This window comes from Lepidochelys olivacea (assembly GCF_965140295.1).
Source record: "Lepidochelys olivacea isolate rLepOli2 genome assembly, chromosome: 2".
Classification (NCBI taxonomy): domain Eukaryota; kingdom Metazoa; phylum Chordata; order Testudines; family Cheloniidae; genus Lepidochelys; species Lepidochelys olivacea.
In genome coordinates this window covers 249,671,906-249,696,846 of record NC_140412.1, presented here as the reverse complement: position 1 = coordinate 249,696,846, position 24,941 = coordinate 249,671,906, and the positions used below count along the sequence as shown (strand labels likewise).

General features: G+C 39.4%; 1 protein-coding gene across 2 annotated transcripts in view; it reads right to left on the bottom strand.

Moving 5' to 3' along the window:
• Positions 1-619: 619 nt before the first annotated feature.
• Positions 620-24,941, bottom strand: part of ESYT2 (extended synaptotagmin 2) — a 130,310-nt gene continuing 105,988 nt past the window's right edge. The window contains exons 14-23 of one of the 2 annotated variants that reach the window (XM_084618756.1): positions 22,943-23,005; positions 20,287-20,361; positions 14,528-14,614; positions 13,535-13,684; positions 11,969-12,357; positions 11,050-11,148; positions 8,030-8,161; positions 5,083-5,188; positions 3,982-4,031; positions 620-3,897 (exon numbers count right to left, since the gene is read on the bottom strand). In XM_084618756.1, coding sequence (XP_084474882.1) covers positions 3,852-3,897; positions 3,982-4,031; positions 5,083-5,188; positions 8,030-8,161; positions 11,050-11,148; positions 11,969-12,357; positions 13,535-13,684; positions 14,528-14,614; positions 20,287-20,361; positions 22,943-23,005 — 1,197 coding nt within the window. In that variant the 3' untranslated portion in view covers positions 620-3,851. The remainder of the gene's footprint in view (positions 3,898-3,981; positions 4,032-5,082; positions 5,189-8,029; positions 8,162-11,049; positions 11,149-11,968; positions 12,358-13,534; positions 13,685-14,527; positions 14,615-20,286; positions 20,362-22,942; positions 23,006-24,941) is intronic. The other variant, XM_084618757.1, reaches the window with a different exon arrangement.

The window sequence follows — 24,941 nt, the reverse complement described above, 5'->3', positions numbered from 1 at the left end:
TGTGCCCTGTGAACAGTGTATGGCATTTCATTCATAGAGAGGAAATTATACCTCTAAAGTAGGAGTGGCATTAATACATTCATCAAGATGAGAACAGATTCTGGCAGGTTTGCAAAAAAGCCAGGAGAATATTTTTGGTATGTGGTTAAAAAGACATCTTCATCTTGTCCAATCCTTTTTTAAAACCTCTTCTCAGCAGTGTGCGTCTCCACTCACAGCATCTTTCCAGAAAGTGAAGACTAACTGAAACATAAAATGTGTTTGAATTTTGACAACTTCTCTCCTTCAGCAAATAGTTTTGCGAGTCAGCATGAATTGAGGGGACTGAAAATGCAGGATCTAGAACCTACAAATTCCTGCTTGCTAATCCCAGTTCTGCACTAACAAACTGCGTGGCTTTGGGCATATCATGTAACCTCTCTCCTTCAATTTTCCAAGTAAAACTGGATACTTCTTACCTCTCTCCATCCCTCCTGGGAGTGCTGTGTTGATTACAGTAGCCAATGTATATACATCACACAACTCTGAAAATGGAAAGCATAGTATTTTCAGGTCTGCAAGATGCTATAGTTAGTCTCCTTGCAAGGGCCTGCAGGAAAGGGAACCGCAACACACTGACTTCCATATGAATTGTTTATTGAATAAATACATGCATCATAATGTAGAATTACATGAGCAAAAAAGGCAATCTGTACAAAATAGATCACACTTTGTTCTCATTTCAATTCTCATCAATTGCCCCATCTCTGCTAAAGAAGGATTCCAAACAAAAGATTCATCTCTTTTAATCCAAGTGACACACTGTGATTTGTGTTTGGATTATGCCAGCTCTGAATTTAAGAGTGCTGGTCTTCTTCCCAATGAAGCGCAGCATTTCTAAAAAACGTTTCCATACCATAGAACATAAATGTTGGTAAATACAGCTAACAAAGCTCATTTTTGTTTTAAAACATATTTTAAACACCTTTATATGTTCATATGCTAAGGCACGGGATAAACAAACAAACCACATGGAAAGCTAATGAGCTGACATTCAAACCTTGACTTACTAACGAGACAGGTTTTTTTGGACCAAAAGGAAAAATAAACATCCTCACTTTTTTCTTTTCCCAAACAAAAGAACAAGCCAGGACTAACAGTTACTATGACACACAGATTTTTTTACGCACTACCTAGGGCAGAAAAAGACTCTCTTACTTGGACCAAATTGTTCGGATCCATTTTTTACGCAACACCAGATTTTCGTAAAGCACCCAGCAGTGAGTACTGAGAACAAACAGGAGCTGTTGGGTGCTCAATTATTTTGAAAATGTGGCCTCTTCATTTTAGGTACCTAAGTGGAGCTGGGCTATCTTGAAAATCTAGGCCCGACGGTGAGTGCTGAGCTATTTTGCAAATTGGTACTATAAATTCTACATTTACTTTCTCCTCCATTTTGTGTTACTACCACTTGTCTTGACCACAAACACCGCATTTTCCCCCTACGGACTAAAGAAGGAAAAACATGCAGTTATTTGTGATCCAGCACAAAGTCTAACTTCTTCCTCAAGTTAGCATTTAGAGCTGAACCATAGTGGGGCTGAAAATTTAGCCTTTAGATAGGGATTGAACTCCTTGATGTCACTGGTCATGGTGTTAACCACAGCTGTCAACTACATTTACACCAAAAATCCTTCCTCCTAGAAGCTGAACTGAGGCAAAAGGCAATGCCACTGAGCTACACCTCCCTTACTTACATCAGCTCGTACTTTCTGCACCTTCATTTGCATCTACATCAATTCTCTCTCTGTTCCTCCTCCCTACAGTGTAAAGGGATAAATGATTATTCCACAAGAAAAGTTATATTTCGTAATATATTCCATTGTGTGTGTAGATAATGAATGTGTGTACATATTTATACATACCCATTAATATAGAGTGGAACCTTTAGTGAACTTGAACAAGAGGCAGACTTGTTATATGAAGTGGGAAATTCTCCAGTTTTCTTATGGTTATAGGGTACAGCTCAGTCCTGTAGTCTAAATGCTTTCAAAACTCCCAGTGAGAGTTTTGTCTGCTGACGTTGTTTTGTGAAATAAAATGACCTCACTATAAAAGAGTTCCACTGTATATATAAGTATGTGTGTAATAGATAAATTGTGTGAAAACACAGACTGATATCAAACTAAAATGGGCTGATGCTTAATTTTGATGGAAACTACAGGCTATGTCTACGATAGGCACTTTGGTATATTTAGTAACGTAGGTATATTCTACATCTAGAATTAAGGTTCTGTCAGTAATTATATTATAAAGCTATTTTTTCAGGAGTTTATTCTGCCTTAAAAATTCTTTCTTGGCTAAGACTCAATTCCAGACTCTTAACTAAATACTACACTTCTATTGTCTAATTGCATATTTACCCAAGATCATGAGGCTAATGGCTCTGAAAGAGCTGCACTGGTCTCTTGCGTTCATAATGCACATTTTATAACAGTCTGAGAAAGCTTTCAAAAAGGAAAACAAATTGGATACAAAAACAGTGATTCATAGCAGGAAGGTTGTAGTGGCTTGTCCTCAACTCTCAATTGTCTACTTTCTTGCTGGTGTGTGTTATCTACATTGTTGTGGGTCCTGGTAGAAGAATACAGCAATGTTTCAAAAGAACCTACCTGGCACATGGTAGCAGTGGGGGTGCATTTTGCCTCATGTACTAGGTACATTAGGCAGCAATGAAGCAATTACGGAAAGAGTGTCAATTCTGGATTTCATGGGTTTTTTTTCCAGTTTGTGCTCCACTTTAATATTATACATATTCTGTATAATAAAAAGACTACTGTGTCTATTTGATGAGCCTGAATTATAAGATGCTTCATATACCTTATTTGTCAGTGTAATGACAATGCAATTGTTAGGACAGTCCACGAGTGGTTATTTATGAGACCTGGTTTCTAATATGGAAGTTGACTGTCCTCACCATTCTTTCAGAAGATCATAGGTACAGTGCTATAAATTATGGGGAATAAATTACACCAATAAGAAATAATAAGTCAATCTTCATAATAAAATATTGTACTGTTTATATGTCTTCATTGCTGCATCAAATGAAACCCCAGATTTATATGCGTAGATTCATGGACCATGACAATCCTTTCTTCATACGTTTCTAGAACTCTCAACTCTAAAACACATTTATTATATTCTCTAGAATGACTTTCCAATAATACATTTCTATATAAATATTAAAATATTAATGTTGTGTATGTTTTCTTTTACTAGCCTTACAGGGCCAGAATCACACTGTTAAATCTTAATAATGTCTTTCAATTAAAAAAAAAATCCACAAAATTAATCATTTTAAGACCATTTTGCTGCAAGGGCAAAACTAGATTTGTCCAAAGAATTTAACATGCATTTAGAAGAAAATATCTATATCCTTGATCTGTTTTCTTCTGACTTCAAACCAGGATGGAAAAATTATATAAAAAAAATAGTATATATTTACATGGTACAGTGTACCTCGTGATATATAAAACAAGGCAGGAAAACAGCAGAACAGCATCTTTTCACTTTCTAATAGGTACAACTGCCATAAAGTTCAATTTAAACACAAGAGGTTACTCTACCATACCATTGCACATTACAGTAACATCATGAAAAGTAGTTCAGCAAATTAAAATACAAAGTTTAAGAATAAGATTGGCTAAATCTACATATCATGTCCAAGTATTATAAAACTATTGGGGTGTGTCTAATAAGTAAATAAATGAAGCTATAAAAATAATATTGATACATCTGTGAGAACAATGCTTTTAAAATATATAAAGGCTAGCAGAAGTATGCTAGGGGGAACTCCTGGTGTCTAATGGTGCCTAGGTTACAACATGTGGCTTTGTACCATCTTCTGTTAAGTCATACCTAAAAAGGGACAGAGCAAAGAGGAATTATTATTTAAAGTAGAGTTATGTTATTGAAAACCCACCAAAACGTTACCATACTCACCACTGGGTCCAGCCTTTGGTGAGTTCTTCAGATGCCAGAGGTATCAATAACTGTGAGAGGGATGTTAAATAGACAATCAATGCACTGGGTGCATATTTAAGTCTAAACTTCTCTTTAAATGGTCAGAATTTGACACTGGGCTACACTGAAAGCAATATTGCCAGCAGAGGGCATTTTACACACATGCTGGCATATGTATTTGATACCGGTTGATTTCTAGAGGAGGTTTAAGTTGTTGATTTTGATCTATAAGTAGTTTGGGTCCAGGCCACTTGAAAGATCAACATTCGCTCCTGTGATATCATGGCAGCTCTGAGTGGCTGATATGCTCATGCTAAAAGCCCCCTAGTTTAAATGGGAGGAAGCTGGCAGCAGACAATTCATTGTGAAAGGTATGAAAGGTCCTCAGGTCTGGAATCCCTTACTCAGTCCATCAGAGCCCAGATCTGGTGACTTCCAGGACTGCAAGTCTTGCCTGTTTTTCCCCAAAACCTTTCCTGGGCATTGTGGAGATTAAATAGGTCTTGCAGGATGGTGAACTGGGTTGACAGATTAACTTGTTCAGGGGCATAGAAGGTCTTTGACAGAGGTTCTCTTCATGTCTTTGTACATTTTGTTATTTTAATTACTGTGTGTGAATTTCTTGTGTGTACTTTGAAAAGTTCAGTTCCACACCAAGTAAACATGCCCTTACAATGGCCCTACAATTACTTGCAGGAATAATAATTTAAAGTAAATCAAGTGGCTCAGATCCCATTTTCAGGATCTGCAATTCTGGGAGACCATTTTCTGGAATTTCATCCATGTTCTATTACCCCTTATCTGTCTGTACCATCACTAAGTTAGGCATTTAGAACACTTGTGTACATTTCTGCAGGAGCGTATTATCCTCCCACTTTCTGCCATCTCCTGGTCTGCCATTCTTCCCACCTCTTGTCATTTGTTCCTGTCCTCACTGAGGCTTGAGGTATAGAATGCCACTGATTTTGAAAAACAATAGATCTGAACCAGGCACTCACTCAATCAGGCTTAGGCCCAAGGGTTTTAGTCTTTATAGCTGTGACTTGCTACATGACATTTTTCAGCATGTTTTCAACTTACCTTGCCAAGCAGCCCTTTGTCTTTGGACAAGAAACCACCACTGTTCTTCACTGCTACATCTAGTGTCCTCTTCTGCACGTCAGGTAGAGAAACACTGAAATCAAAGCTAACATGGAAAAAATACCGTTTTAGTGAGGATTTCATGCCTGAAACATGTAATATGCTTTGAACTGTGCTAGTTTTGTTGCTGCTGCTAAACACCACAATTCTCATTGACCCATTTCTAGAGCATTTCTTTTACACCACAAAATAAAAGCATACAACAAATAAGGTATGGACTATAGAGGGAGAAAAAGAAGGAAGAGAGGAGGATAATCCCACTGTCCTGTCCAACATTTCCCTTCAATAAAGTGTTCAAGGCTTAAATCAAATGTTCAGAGCTATAGGGTTTGATCCTGTTCCTAGCACCTAGTGCTAATCAATGGGCTGATGATTGGTTATCTGGGGGAAATAGGAGGAGGAATCCTACTCTCCAGGCTGTAGTGCTGCTTCTCATTTTATAATCAAGATTCAAGGCTGCATCAGACTCCATGGCTCAATGTCCCCATTCTCCAGGGGGAAACAGCTGGTGGGTCTGTACAGCAGCAGAGCCACTGGCCCTCATGCCCTTCTGTCAGAGTCCCTTCCCAATTCTTCCCCACAACAACACACAAGGAACCAAGCAGACTCTGAAATCCTCCCCACTCACAGAGTGGAATGCATTTTGTTCCTTTACATCTGGGACCTCTGCACTTCTGGAGAGTGAGGGAAGCCTCTCTACCATAGTGACTCCAGCTGAGCATTCACATCTATTGTCACCTGACCCATTGCTCTGTAAAGCACTTTGTTTTGTCAAACAAAGAAACTCAAATCTGTCACCTGGATGGGGGAGGATGGAGATGTAGTCTTCGGGAAGCCTCCGTGGATTTTAACAACCGTCTTGTTTTTCTTGTCTATTTTTAAAGATCTAAAAACCAGGGCTCTGGTAGCAAAATGGACTGATGCTACTCCAACATTTGACTGACTGAAGATAGTCCCCTCCTTCCATTATACAAAAGACCAAATGTGCTGGTCTACTGACCTGGCTACAGGTAAACGCCAAGCACCCTAGCATTCCCTGCTACAGTCCCAAATCTTTGTAAGGACTGAGCAAGGGTTACTGTCAGAAGCTCATCTGTGTGGAGGGTGCACTTGGGACTGAGACACTTTGGCCATTCTACAAAGGGAAGATCTTGTTTCCAGACTGGCTTTGTAAGGGAGAAGTCTTGCAAGGCAGGCTAGGAAATAATCCTCACAGGAAACATGCCACTTTGAAAGGCCCTCTTCTGCCTCAGTATTGGCATGCTGGCAAATAGGCCTAGTTCCAGGCAGAATGATCACATAGAGGCAGGAAAAAGAGCCACTATTTAAAATCCTCAGCCTATGACTGCCCCATGTTGCTCAGGAGACTGGGAGTAACCTCAGCTTTCTTTTGTGTTTTTAGGCTTTGATTTATTATTTTTGTGCCTTGATTTTCTGTTTACAGGTTTAATGTATACATATGTTCCATCATTTATAATGTTGCTCTTTCTGTGGTGCCAAATGCCACCTGTGGATTACTATTTTTTGCCAGTAAACCTTGGTTTCTACAATACCAGAGGTCAAGCTAGTGCAGTGCACATACCCAATATCACACCTTGAATATGAAACGCGTTCTAGAAAACCAAATTCTGATCTTATTCCATAGCTTATTTTCAAAGCTCTGAAATACTGATTTAAACAGCAGAATTCTCTCTGATGTAGCCTAAATCTCTTATCTACATTGCAGTTCCGTGCTATGTATTCTTCACGTACAATGTCCATCAATGTCAGTGTGGACTGAAGAGGAAAATTTTGCCCCAAGTCCTCCCTACTCCCTGAAGCAGAAGCAAATCCATGTATTTTTTTAATTCATGAAACCAATCAACATGGAAAGCAGACTATTTATAATGCAATATATGGAAACAGAGACAACTCTGGCTTTTTAAACCTATCTTATGTTCACAAGAGATATATGTAAGTTTTAAACTTTTAATCATTTTAACACAAAAACCAATAAAAGTTAACTTGGTTATTTGTTGGTTCTCAAGAGTTAGAACACAGAGTGAAACTGTTGGTTACAATGGAGCTGTATACGAAATTTAATGTTTGAAAGCCTTACAAATTCATATAAAAATCTAATTTCACTCATACCAACATCATATTTACAAAGGGCATGGATGTTGCCCTGATACCTTTGTAAATTGGTCTTGATCTGAATCAGCCTCAAAATACAAACAATGCTTTTAGGTCCTACCTACATTCGGCAAATTTTTTCAGAAGTTTCCCACTGCTACTAACACCTGTTTGTCTCTAAAGGTATTACGAATGGTGAGAGCCATAATGTAGACACCTCACTAGCTGCTAACACGACTTGAATAAATGTGTTAATTAGAACTTCTCTGAGCAAGATTAGATGACATAGAGCTTAAAATGCCAGTCAGCTACCCATCTAGGGCTCTCAATGTTCCTAATATCAGTGGAGTCAAATCAGTTAGCAGCAGTGAGACATGTCTGAAAACTTTCAGCTCTGAAGAAATGTCTTTAGGCTGTGTTTGCACTAGCAAAAGTGGGACTTCTAATTCATCACCAGTGCTAACAACAGTGGAAGTTCTATAACAGATCAAGCTCAAGGATTAAATTATATGGCGATAAAGACAAGTGCCCTGTCTACACTACTGTTTCCACCAATTCCCATTGGTAGAAGAGACTGGTGCCAAATTTTTGTCAGACTAGACAAGGCCTTAATGAACTCAGTGGGAACAGAGAGTAAAACACAAAAACCTGACTAAGAATCTAAGGATGACTCTTTGTTTGAAAATTTCCAGCCTACCTCTAGTTCATGCAATAGAAGTTTAACAGCTTTGCCTATTACATAATGTAAAACTAGTAAACTGAAAATGCAACATACGTTTGATCGAACACTGGGTTTAATGTCTTCTTTGATACATGTGTTTTTCTTCTTCCTGATCTTCTCTTGTCAGGTAATAAATACATTCGGACATACGGGTCAGATCCCTCCTCTGAAAAGGCGATTAAATTTCTGTGATTAAAGAACCCAAAGAGAATCCCCACCCAAAGAGAAAAACAGGTTAGAAAATAGTTAGAGCTTGTTAAATACAACAAGGAGAAATGTGCTTGCTTCCTATTTGGCTGCACTTTTTTAGTCGACTTACACTTTCATCCTTTGTTAAATTAAGAACTGCTGATGATTGTTTGGCCAAACAGTGACTAAGTGGGGACATGAAGTGAACTACAAGTATTTGAGTCATGTAGACATTGCAGAGGGAGAAGAATTGCTTAGGGAGAACTAAAGGTGATAGACACCTGGGAAGGATGTGATGAATTGAACAGAACAATACCTGGAAAAAATTCCTAACAATTGAATACTTAACACTGTGGGAAAGTCTTCTAAAATAAGCGGAGAAAGCCCAAGAGCCTGCAAGATTTCAAACTAGGTTGGACAAAAAACTAACAAAACATACTCTAGGGAAAAATCCTGCCTTGCAAGCAAGATTGACTACATGGCTTAACAGTAAGGCTAAGATTTTGTCATGCATATTTTTAGTAAGAGTCATGGACAGGTCACAAAAAGAAAAGGAGTACTTGTGGCACCTTGGAGACTAACAGGTCACAGGCAATAAAGAAAAATTCACAGAAGCCCATGACCTGTCCATGACTTTTACTAAAAATATGCGTGACAAAATGGGGAGCTGCAAGGTCACCATACTGCCCACACAGGCCCCGGCTTGGAGCTGCAGGATCCCCCCACACACACACACCTACTGTGGCCAGAAGCTGTGGGGCACCCATGCTCCCAGCCATTGCAGGTGGTGGGGGGACCCGCAGCTCCCAGCTTCCGTGGGCTGTAGTCACACGGGTCTCCGGAAGTCACGGATTCCGTGACAAAGTCATAGCCTTACTTAACAGCAATTTTCCACCTCTCTAACTTCTATAAAATTGTCACTGTAATTTAGAAGGTTCAGAGCATTCATTTAATCTCCTATATGTGTATCTATTATGTTTAATATATGAAAACCTGTTGTGCTTTGAGCACCAAGCCAAGTGGAAATAAGCCTTTTGAAATACATTAAGTTCTTTGACAGGTGAGTGTGAAGACAATAGTCAACTTTTTTGAGCTGTTTACTACCAGCATTGCATTTCTGCAGTGTTGGATGTTGTTAAACTAGCAATAATTGCTTGTTCGTGGGTACTATTAATTGTAATGCAGTAGTTCCCAGCAGCACCAATTGAGATCAGAGCCCTGTTGTGATAGGTGCTATATTAATACCTAGTAAGAGATAGTCCTGTTGTATTAATTTGGATAGATTATGTGGTCTAAAAGTATTACACATGACCCAGTCCAACATTACACAGTATTAAACAAGGTTTGGCATTTGGTATACAGAGACCTCAGCCTGCTTAGTACCATGGCAAACACAGCAGTAAAATCCTTTTAGCATTTTATTAGAGAAACAGAAAAAGGAAAAACAGTTAAAGCATTTGAGATACAAAGTATTAAATAAGGTTTTCATTTTAACAACATCCCTTTTTCCCTTTCCCTTTAGCTGAAGAAAACCTCCCTTTGTTTAACAGTCTCTTAGATGGTATCGAAGATGGTAATAACTGTTCTTTTGAGGAAAAGAGAAGAAGTTAGTTGAGCAGGGATAGTGCTGTTGTTGTGGCTGTTATTAAAGTCCGATTGTGTTGTCTAAGAAGACAAGACAAACGGAGAAAAAAGAACAGCAAAGATAGAAAATGCAGCTTCTGTCTCTGATGCTGACTTGCACTTGCAATCTCACTGCTGGAAAAACACAGGCACAACAGATGGTCTTGTCAGCTACTCTGAGACCTGCCAAACTTGTACAAGCATCAGGCTGTTTAGGGCATTGCTTTTAGCTGATTCTCTAGTCACAGGCTTTGAGCAGTGTTGCAAAATATGTATTCTTGGGCAGCTAAGCTAGACTCTCATTAGACAAAAGGAAACAAGAGAAAGATAGTAAAGAGACAAAATAAGATAGGAAAGGAAAAGGACACATGGAGGAGGAGAAGAAACAACAAAGTTTCATATCCCAGGTGGTGATTGGGATTTAGCTGAAGGTGGTGGAAGTGGCAATTTCATCTGGGTCCCTCTCTCTGGCCTGGCTTGGTCAGGACATTTCTCAGGATTAAGAAGGTGACTTGTGGCCACAAGAGATGGTGGGGAGCTGTTGAGGCTCACTTCAGTAGCCATTTTTTCTCCTACTTTCTTTAAGAACCCCAAAAGGGAATGCTGGATGGAATAGCCCATCCCCACATTATTTTGTCCACCAATTAGGCCTAGTTTTCAACACATCCATTTTGGTTCACTGATTTCTGGTTCCACAATTCTCTTGTTTAACATGCATGATCTTAACAAATTTGTAGGCCCAATTATCACAACAGTCCCTGCTACATATAGTTTACATTGCAGTATGAACAGATAAGACAGACAGGATGGGAAGGGAAAGGGGGCACAGAGAGGTGAAGTAACTTGCCCAAGGTCACAGACCAGATGAGTGCTGGGTACACAGCCCATGCCTTGACTTTCAGTCCATACCCCTATCCGCTAGACAATGCTGCCTCTCCAAATTGCACTGGGGTTTTGAATATCTTCTCACAGAGTGACAGCAGCTCCTACATGTGGCTTTCAGTTCCTGCTGATATAATCTGGATGTCACTGTTGAGAACTATCATCTAATGGCAGTAGTGGCGATTTTATGACTTAGTCTGTCTACCACTGATGAGTACAACAGTATATGATTTTGGCATTTGCATATTATCATACTCTAACATGTGGCCTTAAAAGAGCTCCAGCCAACCAGACCAGTCTAAGGATGGAAGAAGAGACTGGACATTGGTAGATATGCCAAGCGTCATGCAAAAATATACAGTTTGATATGCTGGCTTTACCTGCAGGAATGCACCACCACAATAAGTTTGTTTCTTTGTGAGCTGTGACGAATTGTCAACTGAATTTGCCCTAATGGAGACTGTCCCAGCGTTGTTCCACTGTGAAAAGAAATAGAACATTACACGCTATATAAATGGCATATAAAAGAACAGATCAGTTGAATTATATATGCAGAATAGAATGGTGGTTGTGCTTTTCCACACTATCTTTAGTGAGAAGCATGAAGATCCTTTGAGAACTCCAAATACAGAAGAAAAATAAAAGGAAATTTAAACAGCACTGAGGACTATTTGCTGCAATCCTCATTAGTCTAATAGAAACAGTGTGGTTATTAAACATACTAGATTTCATGTTAAGTCCTTTAGCAGTCAACCCTGCTTTCACCTACTCAAAGACCAGACTCAACATAACTAACTGACTTTGTTACATTAATATTAGTAGGATCCCATGGAAAAGTGGGCTGCAATTCACTAGTCCATAATGAACTAATATTATATGGGCATTCTTTAAAGTGTGGTTATGGTGTGAAAGATAAATGTAAAAATGGTACCTTCTTATTTGACCTATCTGCTTATTGTAGGTCTTCTCATTTGCATTCTTGCTTACTTTATTGACAAAAATAATGATTTCATTCCTCTTTGCACTGCACAGCCAATATCGCTATGGAGCATAAGCTGGAATTTATTCTACCTTGTACATTAACAAATTTAACAACTAAATTCTAATTGCAGAATCTTTCTTTCTGGGGAGTTAGGAAGCAGAAAGACCAGAGACTGATTTTCAAACACCAAGCTGACTGCAGTCCTGGCAGTTAGAAAAATCAAAATGAGTAGGCTCTTCCCTTTTGGTAGTGGTACTGACAGTGCTTTACAAGAGCAACTTAAGTGTATTGTAATGAACAAGTATTTAACACTCTACTTTTCAAGTTGTCGCAGTCTCTGACGTAGCTCCTGTGTGGCGATGGGCAGCGATATGTCTGAGGCTATACTTGGAGTTGGTTCTTTGACTGAGAGGTGGCTGGGAGAATAGGTGACGTTGGAGGCAAGGAGACTGGAGGAGCTTCGGTTGAGATCTGTTGGCCACTGAGGACTGGCATTAGGAGGATGACTTTTTTCAGCTAGATCAGTCTTTTTATCACTCTCGGTCACTGGGGAAGCTGGAACAGGTTTGTGTGAATCAGCTGGTGGTGAAACAGGGACCTGAGGCTTAAAAGAAGCTTTTCTTGAGTCTTTGGAAACAGACGGCCTCTTTACTTGAGCTGAGTGCTGATGATCTGGAGACCGCTCTGGCTTTTCAAGAGACAGTACCTAGAGGCAGTAAAAACATTAGTGGTCTGCATGATCATACATATTTATTTCTACCAGATTTTTGGTAAGGTAACACATTTTTGGCATGCTTTTGTGCCTTCATTTAGCATTAGTCTAACTTTTATTCATGCTTGCTGTCATGGGAATACTTCCGCACTGCAAAGCCCAACACCTGGTTCTCTGTACGGAAATTGCATATTAAAATTAATGAACTATTAAAACTACTCACTATTTTCCCCACTCATCTGGCATTTTCATCCTCATTATTCCTTCCCACAATATGGCGACTGCTGGTGCAAGAATCGTCTATTGTGCAGCTCTTGCCATCTGGAAAGCCTTCAAGTAGCTTTCTGCCTCATCTCTTTTCAAATTTCATCTTACATCAGATTTTTTTTTCCTTCTTGTCCATATCCCTTAATTTCACTCTCTTTAGATGTGCATTTCATGTATTCATCAATGTACAGTATATTTGCTCCAGAATAGTCTAATTTATCCCCAATTTTTTATATTTAACTCTGCAAAGTATTTTGGGGATACAATCTGTGTAAGAGATACTACCCAAAATAAAGTTGGATTTGAATGTATTGCAGCCTACTGTTAGTTATGCAATGTGCGGGGACAGAGCTTCCAATTCATCAGGACTCAAAACAGGGAGATCACCAATGTCCAACACAATGCACATCTACCTAGCTGTCTGCAACTTTATTTTGAAGTCACTTTTCTATGCCATTGACAAGCTGAGGACAACTCAGCACTGGACTAATGTTACAGAATACGCTTTTTGTAATTCTCAGTCTACATCGTCATCAACGTTAATCTCCACCCTTCCACAACTAAGAACAGCACACAGTACAATATGTTGTCCTTCCCTTAAAGCCAGAAAATACAGGCTACATGCTATCTCAACTCAAACATATCCTCGGTAAAAACTAGTGCTGCCATATATAAAGTGTAAAAAAGCTGAAAATGGCTGAGAACTTTAAATACTGGGCTATTACAGACTGCAAATCCCAGTGATGATTCAACCCAGAGATATGTAAAACAAAAGCAGCTCTCGACATGGTTGTAGTTGTTTCCATCACTTCACACTGACTCAGACATTCTAGGTTTCAGACGGACACACAGAAAGTCCTGGAATCTTATTATATACATGAATTAAAAAAGACCCTTATAATACCCTGAGTGCCATCTTCATGTTTATGGTGCTGTTTGGACCAGAATTGTTAAGCTGGAACCGCTGATGCATAGTTAGATCTTCACTTGCCAGCAGTTGGCTCAGAGGAAGCTTGAAATTTCCCAAAGAACACTGATGTTGTTCATCCTTGACCTAGAGCAATACAGAAGATAACATGCTCAGCTTTATGAAAACACTCAGAAAAAGAAAATAAAGTTATAATTTTAATGACAAGTTTTCATCATCAGATATAGTTTGCCCTTAACCCAGATTTGGTGGATCCTATATTTATAGGTGTGTCACTGCGGCAGGAAATATCAAAGAACCTTATGTGTTCAATATCCATTCACTCTCATCTTTACCTTCATTAGAAAGAAAACAGTCTAGCCTGAGCACTGATGCAAATAAGACAGAAGACCAATGATAATAGTTGTGTCCAGTTGGGCTGAAGACTAAATTTATAAAGCTAGAGTTTTCTGACAGTCAACTATATCAGACAAAAGTGAACTCAACAGTTAAGGAACAGCATTAACTCAACATTCCCCATCTTCTCTAGATCCCTGCAGCTGTCCACATGAGGCCTCAAAAGCATGAAGGGGTTTAATAGTTGGCCAAAGTAGGGAAGATCTCATGGAGAGAGCAACATGAAGGACCTGGGCATGATAAATAGAATAATATTGCTTCTGTAAATTAGTGTGTTATTGAAAGAGCTGCTTGTCACAGGATGATTAATTTAGTACATAAAAATGTGAGACATCACATTTGGTATATAGTTGGCAAGGGGAGGTTAGGTATAATTATTTTTTCTCCCTTTAACAAGCAAGCTCTCACAAAAGGTCATCTTTATGCTAGTTCTTAAATATTGTTAAAGTTTAAATTGTAGCGTTTGTTACAATATCTCCATGATGTCTGGCTCGTTAAGAGCTTGTGAACTATGGCTGCTAATCTGCAATGCTTTAGCAAAAAAGAATACATGAGGACAAAGAGATACCACACCTCAACTTCAAGGTCCTGCCGTTTGGGATTGTGAATGAAGAAAGTGAAGTGTTCCTCCCATACAGGTTCATTGGTCTTATAGCGAATCTGAAGGGGAAAAAAACCACGTTACATGTGGAGCATTTCTCTCAAACAAAGCTGGTGTTGAAGATGTCCTCTGTTTATACAACAATCATGTTATGAACTTGATCTACCCATAGGGGTGGCAAATGGGGTTAGCTCAAAGCACATATAGTTCAGTATATGTGCATATAGTCTATTTAATAAAACTTATTCTTAGGGCTTCTCTTTTTTGGGGTTTGTTAAATTTTTTAAAATATTTTTGGTTTTTAGGTAGATGTCCAAAAATCGGGGAGGAGGGTGTTGAGGCTTGTATATACTTTGTATATGCTGTATTGAGTTATGTATAAAGTTATGTATAATTATGCATATTATGTAAATGTAGAAACGTTACTCATTAGAGTAGTACATACTGTAATGACTAATCTCTTTATAATGTTCCTAGTGCACGTTAATGTAGTGCTGTTTCAAACAGCATTAAAGTGCACTAGGGAACCTTTAGTGCGCATCAGCAGGGTCTACAAAGACCAATTAATGAGCAACACATTACTGCATTTTAAAAATCACACCCCTGAAGTTTGCATTACTGCTCAGTGTAGACAAGCCCTTATATACAATTAACATTTCTGGTGTTTTTCGACTCAACATTGGATTTTTATTTATTTACTTATTATTGGGGATGTTTTATCCGTGTATATCACTTAAGACCTAAAATCAGAAGCCCTACTTATTTTGTAAGTTACATGGACTGAGAGTTCCACATTATTTCAATGTACTATATTGTGCAAAGTGTAATTCCAGTTGATGAACCTCCACCCTAGGTGGTGTTGGTCTGTGAACAAAGTAACTTCACCATAAGGTTCCAACTTATCTTCAGACTGGTGATTGTTCTTTCCCAGTCTTCCTCAGTGTCAGTGGGTGCACCAAGACTGGATGACACAACAAAACCGAATATCACTACTTCCAGTGACTGGTGAAAACTGCCATGTCATTTCCAGAAAGCAGCATTTTTTTGGAAAGACATTAAAAAGGGCTGTTATGTGGAGTTCAGGTTAACAATGTACCCATGATCTGTTTGTTAATATTCTCCTCCAGTTCTGAAATCAGTATCTATATGAATGTTGCATGTACAACATGCTGTCGGTCTTCTGATAAAATTTTCAATAAGATATGTGAACATCGATATAAAAAGGCAACCACCACTGGTAATGTGATCTCCAGTTTGGCCCATTGCATCTTTTGCTTAAAAATAGTCAGTTCGTTGTATTTATCTCACTGCTGTGTTGCTAATATTTGTCATTAATTTATTTGTTTTTATTTAAAGAAATTTTAGCGCTTGGTCAATATTTGCGGAGACTGAAGTCCTATTTATCTATAGAACTAGTTTAGCACATCTTTACAATGCAAGCTTCTATACTTAGTTTTACCAATGTGCTCTAACCCCAACCTGGAGAGAACACTGTTAGTGACAAGAGAAGGTTACTCACCCTGTGCAGTAACTGAAGTTCTTCAAGATGTGTGATCCTGTGCGTGCTCCAGTTCAGGTGTTGGTGCGTCCCTGCGTCATTGATAGGAGAATTTCAGCAGCAGTGCCCTTCCGGGTATTGTGCTGTCCCCGTCTTTCGGCATCATTGACACCTTATCCAGCACGCATGACCTGACCCCTCACAGTTTCTTCTCTACCATAGAGTCCATAAATTGAACTCCGAAGTAGAAGGGCGGAAGGTGGGCAGTGGAGCACCCACAGGGACACACATCTCCAAGAACCTCAGTTACTGCACAGGGTGAGTAACCTTCTATTCTTTTCTGAGTGCTGTCCCTATGGGTGTTCCACTTCAGAGGACTGTAGAACAGTGCCTCACATTGAATAGAAGGGGCTTCGGAGTTGTCTGCATAATTGAAGAAAGCACTGTTAGACCTAGAAGTGTCACTGAGCCTGTGCTCTGGGCGATTGTGTAGTGTTTTATGAACCTATGTTCAGAGGCCCAGATGGCAGATCTACATATGTCTATGAGTGGTATATTGTTCAAAAAGGCTACTGAGGTTGCTATAGATCCGGTAGAATGAGTTCTGATCCCCGATAGGAGTTGTAAGTTGTTTTGCTGGTAACAGAGGTGAATGCACCCTGAGATCCATTTTGATAGCCTTTCTGGCAGATCCTTTAGAACATTCCATGATGGAAAGGAAAAGCCTTGGAGATTTTCTGAAAGGCTTAGTTCTGTCAAAGTAGAACGCTAGTGCGCGTCTGATGTCTAGAGTATGTAGTAGAGCGTTTTCTGCACTCTCATGAGATTTGGGAAAGAAAGCAGGGAAATGGATTGGATGGTTTATGTGGAAAGAGGATAATATTTTGGATGTGTCCAGCAGAACAGTGGGGTGGGCGGAGGTATTGTTTCATATTCTCTGTGTGTATATAAAGTCTGCTGCAGTTTCCACGGTATGCATCCGATGAAGTGAGCTGTAGCTCACGAAAGCTCATGCTCAAATAAACTGGTTAGTCTCTAAGGTGCCAAAAGTACTCCTTTTCTTCATGTCCTTATTGAATATGGTATACAGCGGACAAGCCACAAGAACCCCATATCTCACAGACATGACAGGCCGATGTAATAGCGACTAAGAATGCTATGTTCATTGATAGGTGTGTCAGTGAACATGTTGGTAAGGGTTCAAATGGAGACCCGCTGAGGCATCATAATATCAGATTCAAGTCCCAAGGTGGTGTGGGAGCGCATACTTTAGGGTAAACATTCTGAATGCCCATAAGGAAGCATTTGGTGATTGGATGTGCAAATAGTGATGCCTTGTCAATCTTATGATGCTGCAAGATGTACTTTGATCGAGCTAATAGATAACCCCGAGGGTTTTAGCTCCACGATATAGACCAGTATCAAGGGGAGAGATGTGGTAATTGTTGTAACATATTTGCCCTGACCCCACCATATGGAAAATCTCTTCCACTTCTGAAGGTAAGTCTTGCAGGTAAGTTACTGTTTAGTAACACATGCTTAACCTGTTCTGAGCAGGCTAATTCATCATGATCGAACCATGTAGGAGCCTTGTCTTCAGCTGAAGTCTCTCCAGGTTTTGGTGGTGAACCTGTCCAGTGTCTTGTGAGACAACTGCATCTGAAGTGGTAGAGTGCATGATGCACATACTGCCATCTGCAGCAGGTAAGAGTACCAAGTCTGTCTTGGTCATGTTGGGGCTAAAAGTATGACCTTTTAGTACATATTTAGTACATGGTACATATTTTGAGTATCACCCTTGATAGACCTATCAGTGGAAATGTGTAAAGAAGTGGTGCTTCCCATTTGAGGAGGAAGACCATCACCTAGCAATCAGGGTCCCAGACAGGCTCTTGAGCAGAATTGTGGGCATTTGAAATTTTGTGATGTCACAAAGAGGTTGATGGATGGGTGGCCCCAAAGTTGAAATATATTTTGGAGGACTACTTTGTTCAGTTCCCATTCATCATCGTGGGAGAATTCTCTGCTCAATATGGCTGCTATAGTGTTCTGACAGCCTGGAAGGTAGGAGGCTGGGATGCTGATATTGTGTTGAATGCACCTATTCCACAGTTTCATGGCCTCGATTCATAGGTACTGGGGAGCCTGCTGCAATGCCTTCTGTAGGTAGCCCAGGGGTCCCAGTGAGGCCATTACATGAGGAATGGCATGGTTGGGCCATCCATGTGTGCCCATACCATGGCTGCATGTCCTGCCTATATTGAGGCCTCAATCTTAGGGTATGTCTATACTACCCGCTGGATCGGCGGGCAGCGATCGATCCAGCGGGGGTTGATTTATCGCATCTAGTCTAGATGAGATAAATCAACCCCAAAGCGCTCTCCCGTCAACTCTGCTATTCCACCAGGGCGAGAGGCACAGGCGGAGTCGACAGGGCTACGGAGTTGACTGCAGTGAGTAGATCTAAGTACGTCAACTTCAGCTATGTTATTCATGTAGCTGAAGTTGCATAACTTAGATTGTTCCAGTCCCCAATGTAGACCAGGCCTTAGAGGTCCAGAGGTTGGCGTTTGTCGTTTGTGAGGAATGTTGCCAAGAAAAACACACCCTCTTCCTCATTATCTTCCTCCTCACTGGAGAATGGAGGTGCTATTGGTGATATAGGCTATTCTGGTACTGTGCGCACCAGCGAGCTGTCAGTGCCAAAAAGTGGTGATTCTGGCATGGAGGATACTAACATGTCCTTCTGATGGAGAAGGTGACGCAGTACTGGTGGTTTTGGCGCCGAAGTGGTTGATGCTGGTGGATTCAGCAGTGCAGTCGACAGTGCTGATGGATTTGGCGGCAATTTGGTCAGTGCCGATGGCATCACTATTGTCGCGGTGCTTGAAGCTGATGGGGCAGATGATGGTGGCATAGCCCGTGTTGGCAGTTTCGTCTCCTTAAGTGGTGTTGCTGCTGCTGCTACGGAGGATATAGGCTTACTCCTGCCTCTTGTCTCCATGCCTGGGTACTGGCGATTAGCAGAGACCACAGTGCAGGTGGTGCTGGAGGATCCCGGTGCCTGATAGGTGTTTACCTGCGGTGTGTTCAGTACTGAGGAGAGGGATCTGGCTGGATACTGCTTATTTTTGATAGGCTCTCTCGGAGGAGAAGTTGTTGCTCGTTTCCACATTGATTTTTTAGAGGAGTGAGTCTTCCTCTGAGCAAAAGGTGAGGTCTCCAGGGATCTTTGTCCGGAGAGGGTCTGCTGCCCAGGGTCGGGGGCCAGGCGCAAAGATGACCCCATAAAGATGAGTTTGAGGCGCATATCCCTGTCCCTCCTAGCTTGAGCCTTCAGTGAGTGCATTTCTGAGGGATATGTGACTCACCCACGTAGCGGAAGCTGCATAAGTGTTCGTCTGATATGGGCATGGCATCCCGGCATGACAGACAGCGCTTAAATCCTGGTAAACGAGGCATAACTGAAAAAGTGACGGTTTGTTCCAGGTATAGACACTAAAACAGTCTATGAAAAAGAAAACATTTTTTTTAAACTGAAGCAGAAGAGAAGAAAGGAGGAAAGTAACTGACTATTAACTATTTTAACACTAAAACAAGCTAATGTTGTGACACTGCTGGGAGCTCCGTCTCTGCCTGAAGACAGTTGAGAAGGAACTGAGGGATTCAGGTCGTGTGTGCTTGATGAGGTGCCAATGGTGCCATGAGACGGGAACAGTGCATATGTGACCCAGATGGCACTGCTGTTGGAATTCTCTAATCAACAGCGCAGGGACGCACCAACACCTAAAGTGGAGCACCCAGAGGGACATCACTTGAAAAAGAACAGGTAGTTCTGATGATTATTATTTATTTATATTACCACAGCGCTGAGGAGCCCTAGTCATGGACTAGGACTCCACTGTATTAGGTGCTGTACAAACACAGACCAAAAAGGCAATCTCTGCGACAAAGAGATTATAACCTATGTTCATGCTCATTCAGTCTTTGGCCTCTCTCTGAGATGCCAGTAAGGATGCTAATTAGTGCCAATTGTGGGGGTGGTTTTTGGTTAGTTGGATAACTGGACATTAGACTGAGTCCACCAGCTCATTTCAGATAGATAAGACTTGAAATTGATTTTTGGTTACAACTTGCACTAGGGGCTAAAGGCTTGGTAGTCCACTGCCAAGCACATATAGTTAAGGACCCAAATGTCTCTGAAAGAGCTAAGTGTTGAGGACAGTAGCTTACCTTACTTTCCTGTGCCTTGTGTCCAACTGACAATAAGACAAGAGGGTTGGGGTTGCTGTTTATCTTCTTTCCTGACTGATAAAGAGAAGAAAGTGTAAACTTCATCTTAAGAAAATGCTATTACATTTCCCTCTACTTCAATTTCACTCCAGTATTTAATACCCCTCAGTCTTTGAACCCAATCTGTTTTTTTAAATATCAAAATTGTATGCACTCTGCCATAAGCATTTTTACTATCCTCAGTATTTAACAGAAAGCATGATCTGCACACATTTACATGGTTGGTGGCTTCTTAGCTGCTTAACATACAGCAACAATACAGACTCACCCATCCATAGTAGACTAGTTTAAGAACAGTGCTACAAGCAAGTTGGGGTTTCAGAGTCCTTCCAACTGTTGTTCTCTCGCTACCCTTTGAATGAAACTGTTTGGAAAAGGGCAACCTCCCAACCTTGTAATGAGCATTACAACTGACAGAGTGTCATCAGAACAACAAAATGAACGTTGCGGTTTGCATGCTGATGGAAGATATGGAGAAAGTGCCAACTCAGGAAGCTTACTTTATGTACAATGCTATTGTATAATTAAACTGGATTTAACACCAGGTCATCAACATTTCTCCTTTTTGGGTGGGAAGAATGAAGGTGCACTGTAATGTACCCGATAGGTATTTCTATAGTTTACCAAATACTCTTTATTAGAGAATCATTCAACTCCCATCTCTGAGCCTAGCTCACAGCTGCATAGTATTAGCTCAAACTGTAAAAATAAACATTAATTTAGAATCAAACTATATAAAATAGAAATATTTCTAACCATGTATTTCCATAACACATTTTAGATTGGCCTATCAAATAAAAATTTAAGCCAGAGAGAAAAGTTAGACATAAAAGATAATCATCTCAAGAGGTTGTTAATGCAATTTAAGAAAACAGTATACAAGGTTAATTTATTTTAGATTTTACCCAAAAGAGATTAATGAGATTAGACATAAATTAAACAGAAAAGTTAGTTGAACCCTACTTAAAACATGCAAGGTCACAAAAATGTACTTTATGATTGAATCACTACTCTTGTTTTGAACTTAAGTATTAAGAATCAGTTCATGTCTCATATTAATCTTCTACGTCTCATACTTCCTATGATATGATTCTTATCAGATACATTTTGCTTATTGTCAGAATTTCCTTTAAAGCACAATGTTAAAGGAGTATTCCTTTCATGGACAATGCTCAATTTCTGTTTTTAAACTTTAAATATTTAGTCCCACCCAAAATAGTTGGAATGTAAGTGTTCAGGGAATACAATGAAAACAAGATTAAAATCCATCAACATAGTTAAAGAATGCTATCTGCAGACTTAAATAAGGAAGATTTATTTTGATTTTTTTTTTTGTTTCACAAAATGTTGCCTACAAATGTATTTTCTTTGTAGAAAGATGTAAACAACAATAGCGGCATTAGCAAAAATTCTTATAACTAATACTGACTATACAGTGGCTTTACGTAATCATTTTAGTCCTAATGAAATAAATGATATTGTGGGCATGCGTGCGCACCACCCTCCCACTTGCCTCCATAATAGATATCTTTGGCAGGTTGAATTTACTGTTCACAGGAATGTCAGCATCTAAACTTGCAAACTGCTATTTCAACAAGTTTTTCCAATTTCCACCTTATATTCATGCTGTTCTCAAATTATTCTCTAAATCTAATCTCTGGACTTTACATGCAATATGTCTGGACATAATATAATCTATGTGTGTTTATGTATTTATGACCCAAAGAATTTTTATAAAAATCAAATCAAGGAAAAGAACATTTTAAATGCATTATTTTTTAAACTTTCTTTCATGTAAGAAACAAATAAAATATAATGCAAGACAAGGATACATTCAGAATGTATTTAAAGTGTATTGACACGACATTAATTCAAAATTGACATGCAACTCCTCAATAGAGAAAATTAGTATTTAAAGTTCTCTATTTTTTAGAGCAGTCACTAAAGCAGAGATTCTTAAAGATTTCAGAAATTAACAATAGAGAGACTGTACTTTTCATATCATAGTGTCAATGAACACAGTTTTTAAGAACTTGTATATATAAGTCTTATAATGAGGTGGAGCTCAGTTTCTGATACATCTCCTTAAGGCTTTGATTCTCCAATCAGAATACTCATATGCTTACAGTTAAGCAAGTACTTTGTTGGGTTGGGACAAGAGTGCTCAACATCTTGCAGGACTGAGCCCTGAATGGAAACTGACAGCTTCTAGGGAAAACATCCAACTGAAAACGTACCTTAGAAATCCAACAGGACTAAAATATTGTGTTTATTACCTATTTCTGAATGAGTAACCAAGTCTTATTCGGCGTGTGGGAGGTGTCAGCTTTGTTGATGAAGTATTACTTTAAATCAGAATTCTAAAGCCAACTATGCATCATTTAGTTGATTTAGAGCCAAATTCTCACAGACCAAAATACTCTGTTTATGTCTTGACCATGTCATTTACTTCTTGGTGCTAGGAATTAAATATTCTGGCATTAAATGCATTGCTGACAATAGAACTTCCATCCACTTTTGGCAGAGACATGTTGCAGACATTTGTGCGTTTTCAATTAACTTTGTGACCTTAAATGGAAAACTGTATTAGTTTTACCTTTAGGGCTTTCTGAACAGCAGCCTTCTTCAAGCCATCAGGGTTAAAGTTTAATGGATTATTCTTTTAAGTCAGAAGAGAATATATGAAGGGTTAATAAGTTGTGCAATGAAGCGATTACACTAGGTTAATTAATTAATGACATGACACAAATAAAAAAAATTCCCCCCAAAACAATGAAGCAAGAATAACCAAGTAGAAGTTACTTCAAAATAGCTCAATAAAGTCTTTTGTTCTTCTCTCCTCTTCTACTACAAGTAGTCTGCTTTTAAAATACACTCATTTTCTTTCTATCCTTTTATATTCTCCTGTATCATTTCTGTTAATATGCAAAAAGGCACCCAGGTTTACTAAAAGGATTATATGAGGTGCTGCTTTTCCCAAAAGCTCTTTTATACATTGCTCTTTCCTATTATGGGAAAATATGTTTTTTGAAATACCACAACACAGAAGCTGACACAAAGAAAGATAAATCAAATGGGGATGCGAGAGAGAGTGCTTTTATGGGAAAATAAATATATAATTATTCCAAATATTAATAAGGCTTAGTTCATTGTAAATGTAAGCATTTTCATCTTCTTTTCTTGTTCTTCTTTTTCTTTGCCAATAGACCAATGCAAATATCTTACATGCTACTGGGAATGCAACATATTTTACTAGTTTGAACTGAGGATGTGCAAATCTATCAGCAATAGAAATCTGAGCAGATTTAAGGAATGACAATTCAGCCCTCTGACCATTTTCCACGAACTAAACAAGGTTTCTCATTTTACTTCATTAATAGTCATATTATCCTTGAAGTAATGCAAGCAAACTGTAAAACATAAAGGGAAATTTGCATTGCCACCAACTCAGGAGGGGGTAATTTTAGGAATTAAGTAAAGGGTTTTTAAATAAAGGAAACAAAAGCCTTCCAAGGTTTTGTACCATCCTATTCCTATTTTGTACCTATCCTATTCAAGCACAATATCCCACTGATTGCAATGGGGAGTTCTGCTTAAAAAGCTGGGGCATGTGGCAGCCCAGGAATTAGCACTAGCAGCTTTTCAAACATGCCACACTTAAGACAGGACGCAATGCTACCAGTAATTTGCCAAGGGAAAATCCGTCTAAAATTCAAATGCACTGCTGACTAAAATTAAGTGTCAGTTCTTTCTGAAAAGAAGAAAAAACAAATTCTTTAATATTCTTGTTGTGAAGTCATTGGCCATATCCTGGCTTAGGAGAGCATGTACTATAGTATTCCTGGCATTGAGTTTAGATGTTTGTGTTTCAGTATGAATAGAAATGATCAAGGAAATGACCAGAGATCAATAAATCATGATAAAAAGAAAAAAAGAATTGTGGTACTCTATAAAGACAAGATACTATATTCTTACTTAGTGGGATGATATTAAAGAATATCCAACTGTTTATGTGTAGATGTACTTCTCTGAAAATATTATACTTCATAGATCCTCAATTCTGACTTTTGGACACATCTGTTGTTTTTAGCAGCTCATGTAACTTGGCTTTCAGTGAAACAGTGAATATTTTCCTCTCCAACACTGTTCTGGGCAACAATGTAACAACTGTCTCATACATAGCTACACTGTAAATTATAAAGAGTGTGTGAGACAGAGAGGACTACTAATTGAGATGCCAACCTTGATCTGAGACTTGTAGGGATGTTTATGAAAAAAATTAGGGAGGCATTTGGGTGCTTGGACATCTCTCTCCCGCTCCCCTCCCTGCAGAAACTGGGACATCTCTCTCCTCCCTTCCTCTCTCCTCAGAGAAACCAGGACCTCTCTCCCTCCTCTTCCCTCTGGCAAAGGAGAGTGGACAAAGGACCCAGGCTTACCCCTGTTACGCCCTGACCTCCATCCCAAAACAGGGAGAAGGGAGGATTGGCCCTAGGAAAGCTGCAGTCCTGTGCCACCAAGGGCCCTTAACTACCTTGGCCAGTCCTGGGCCTGGACCTCCTTCCCAGGTTGGTCCTTCCTCCTCTTCCACCTTC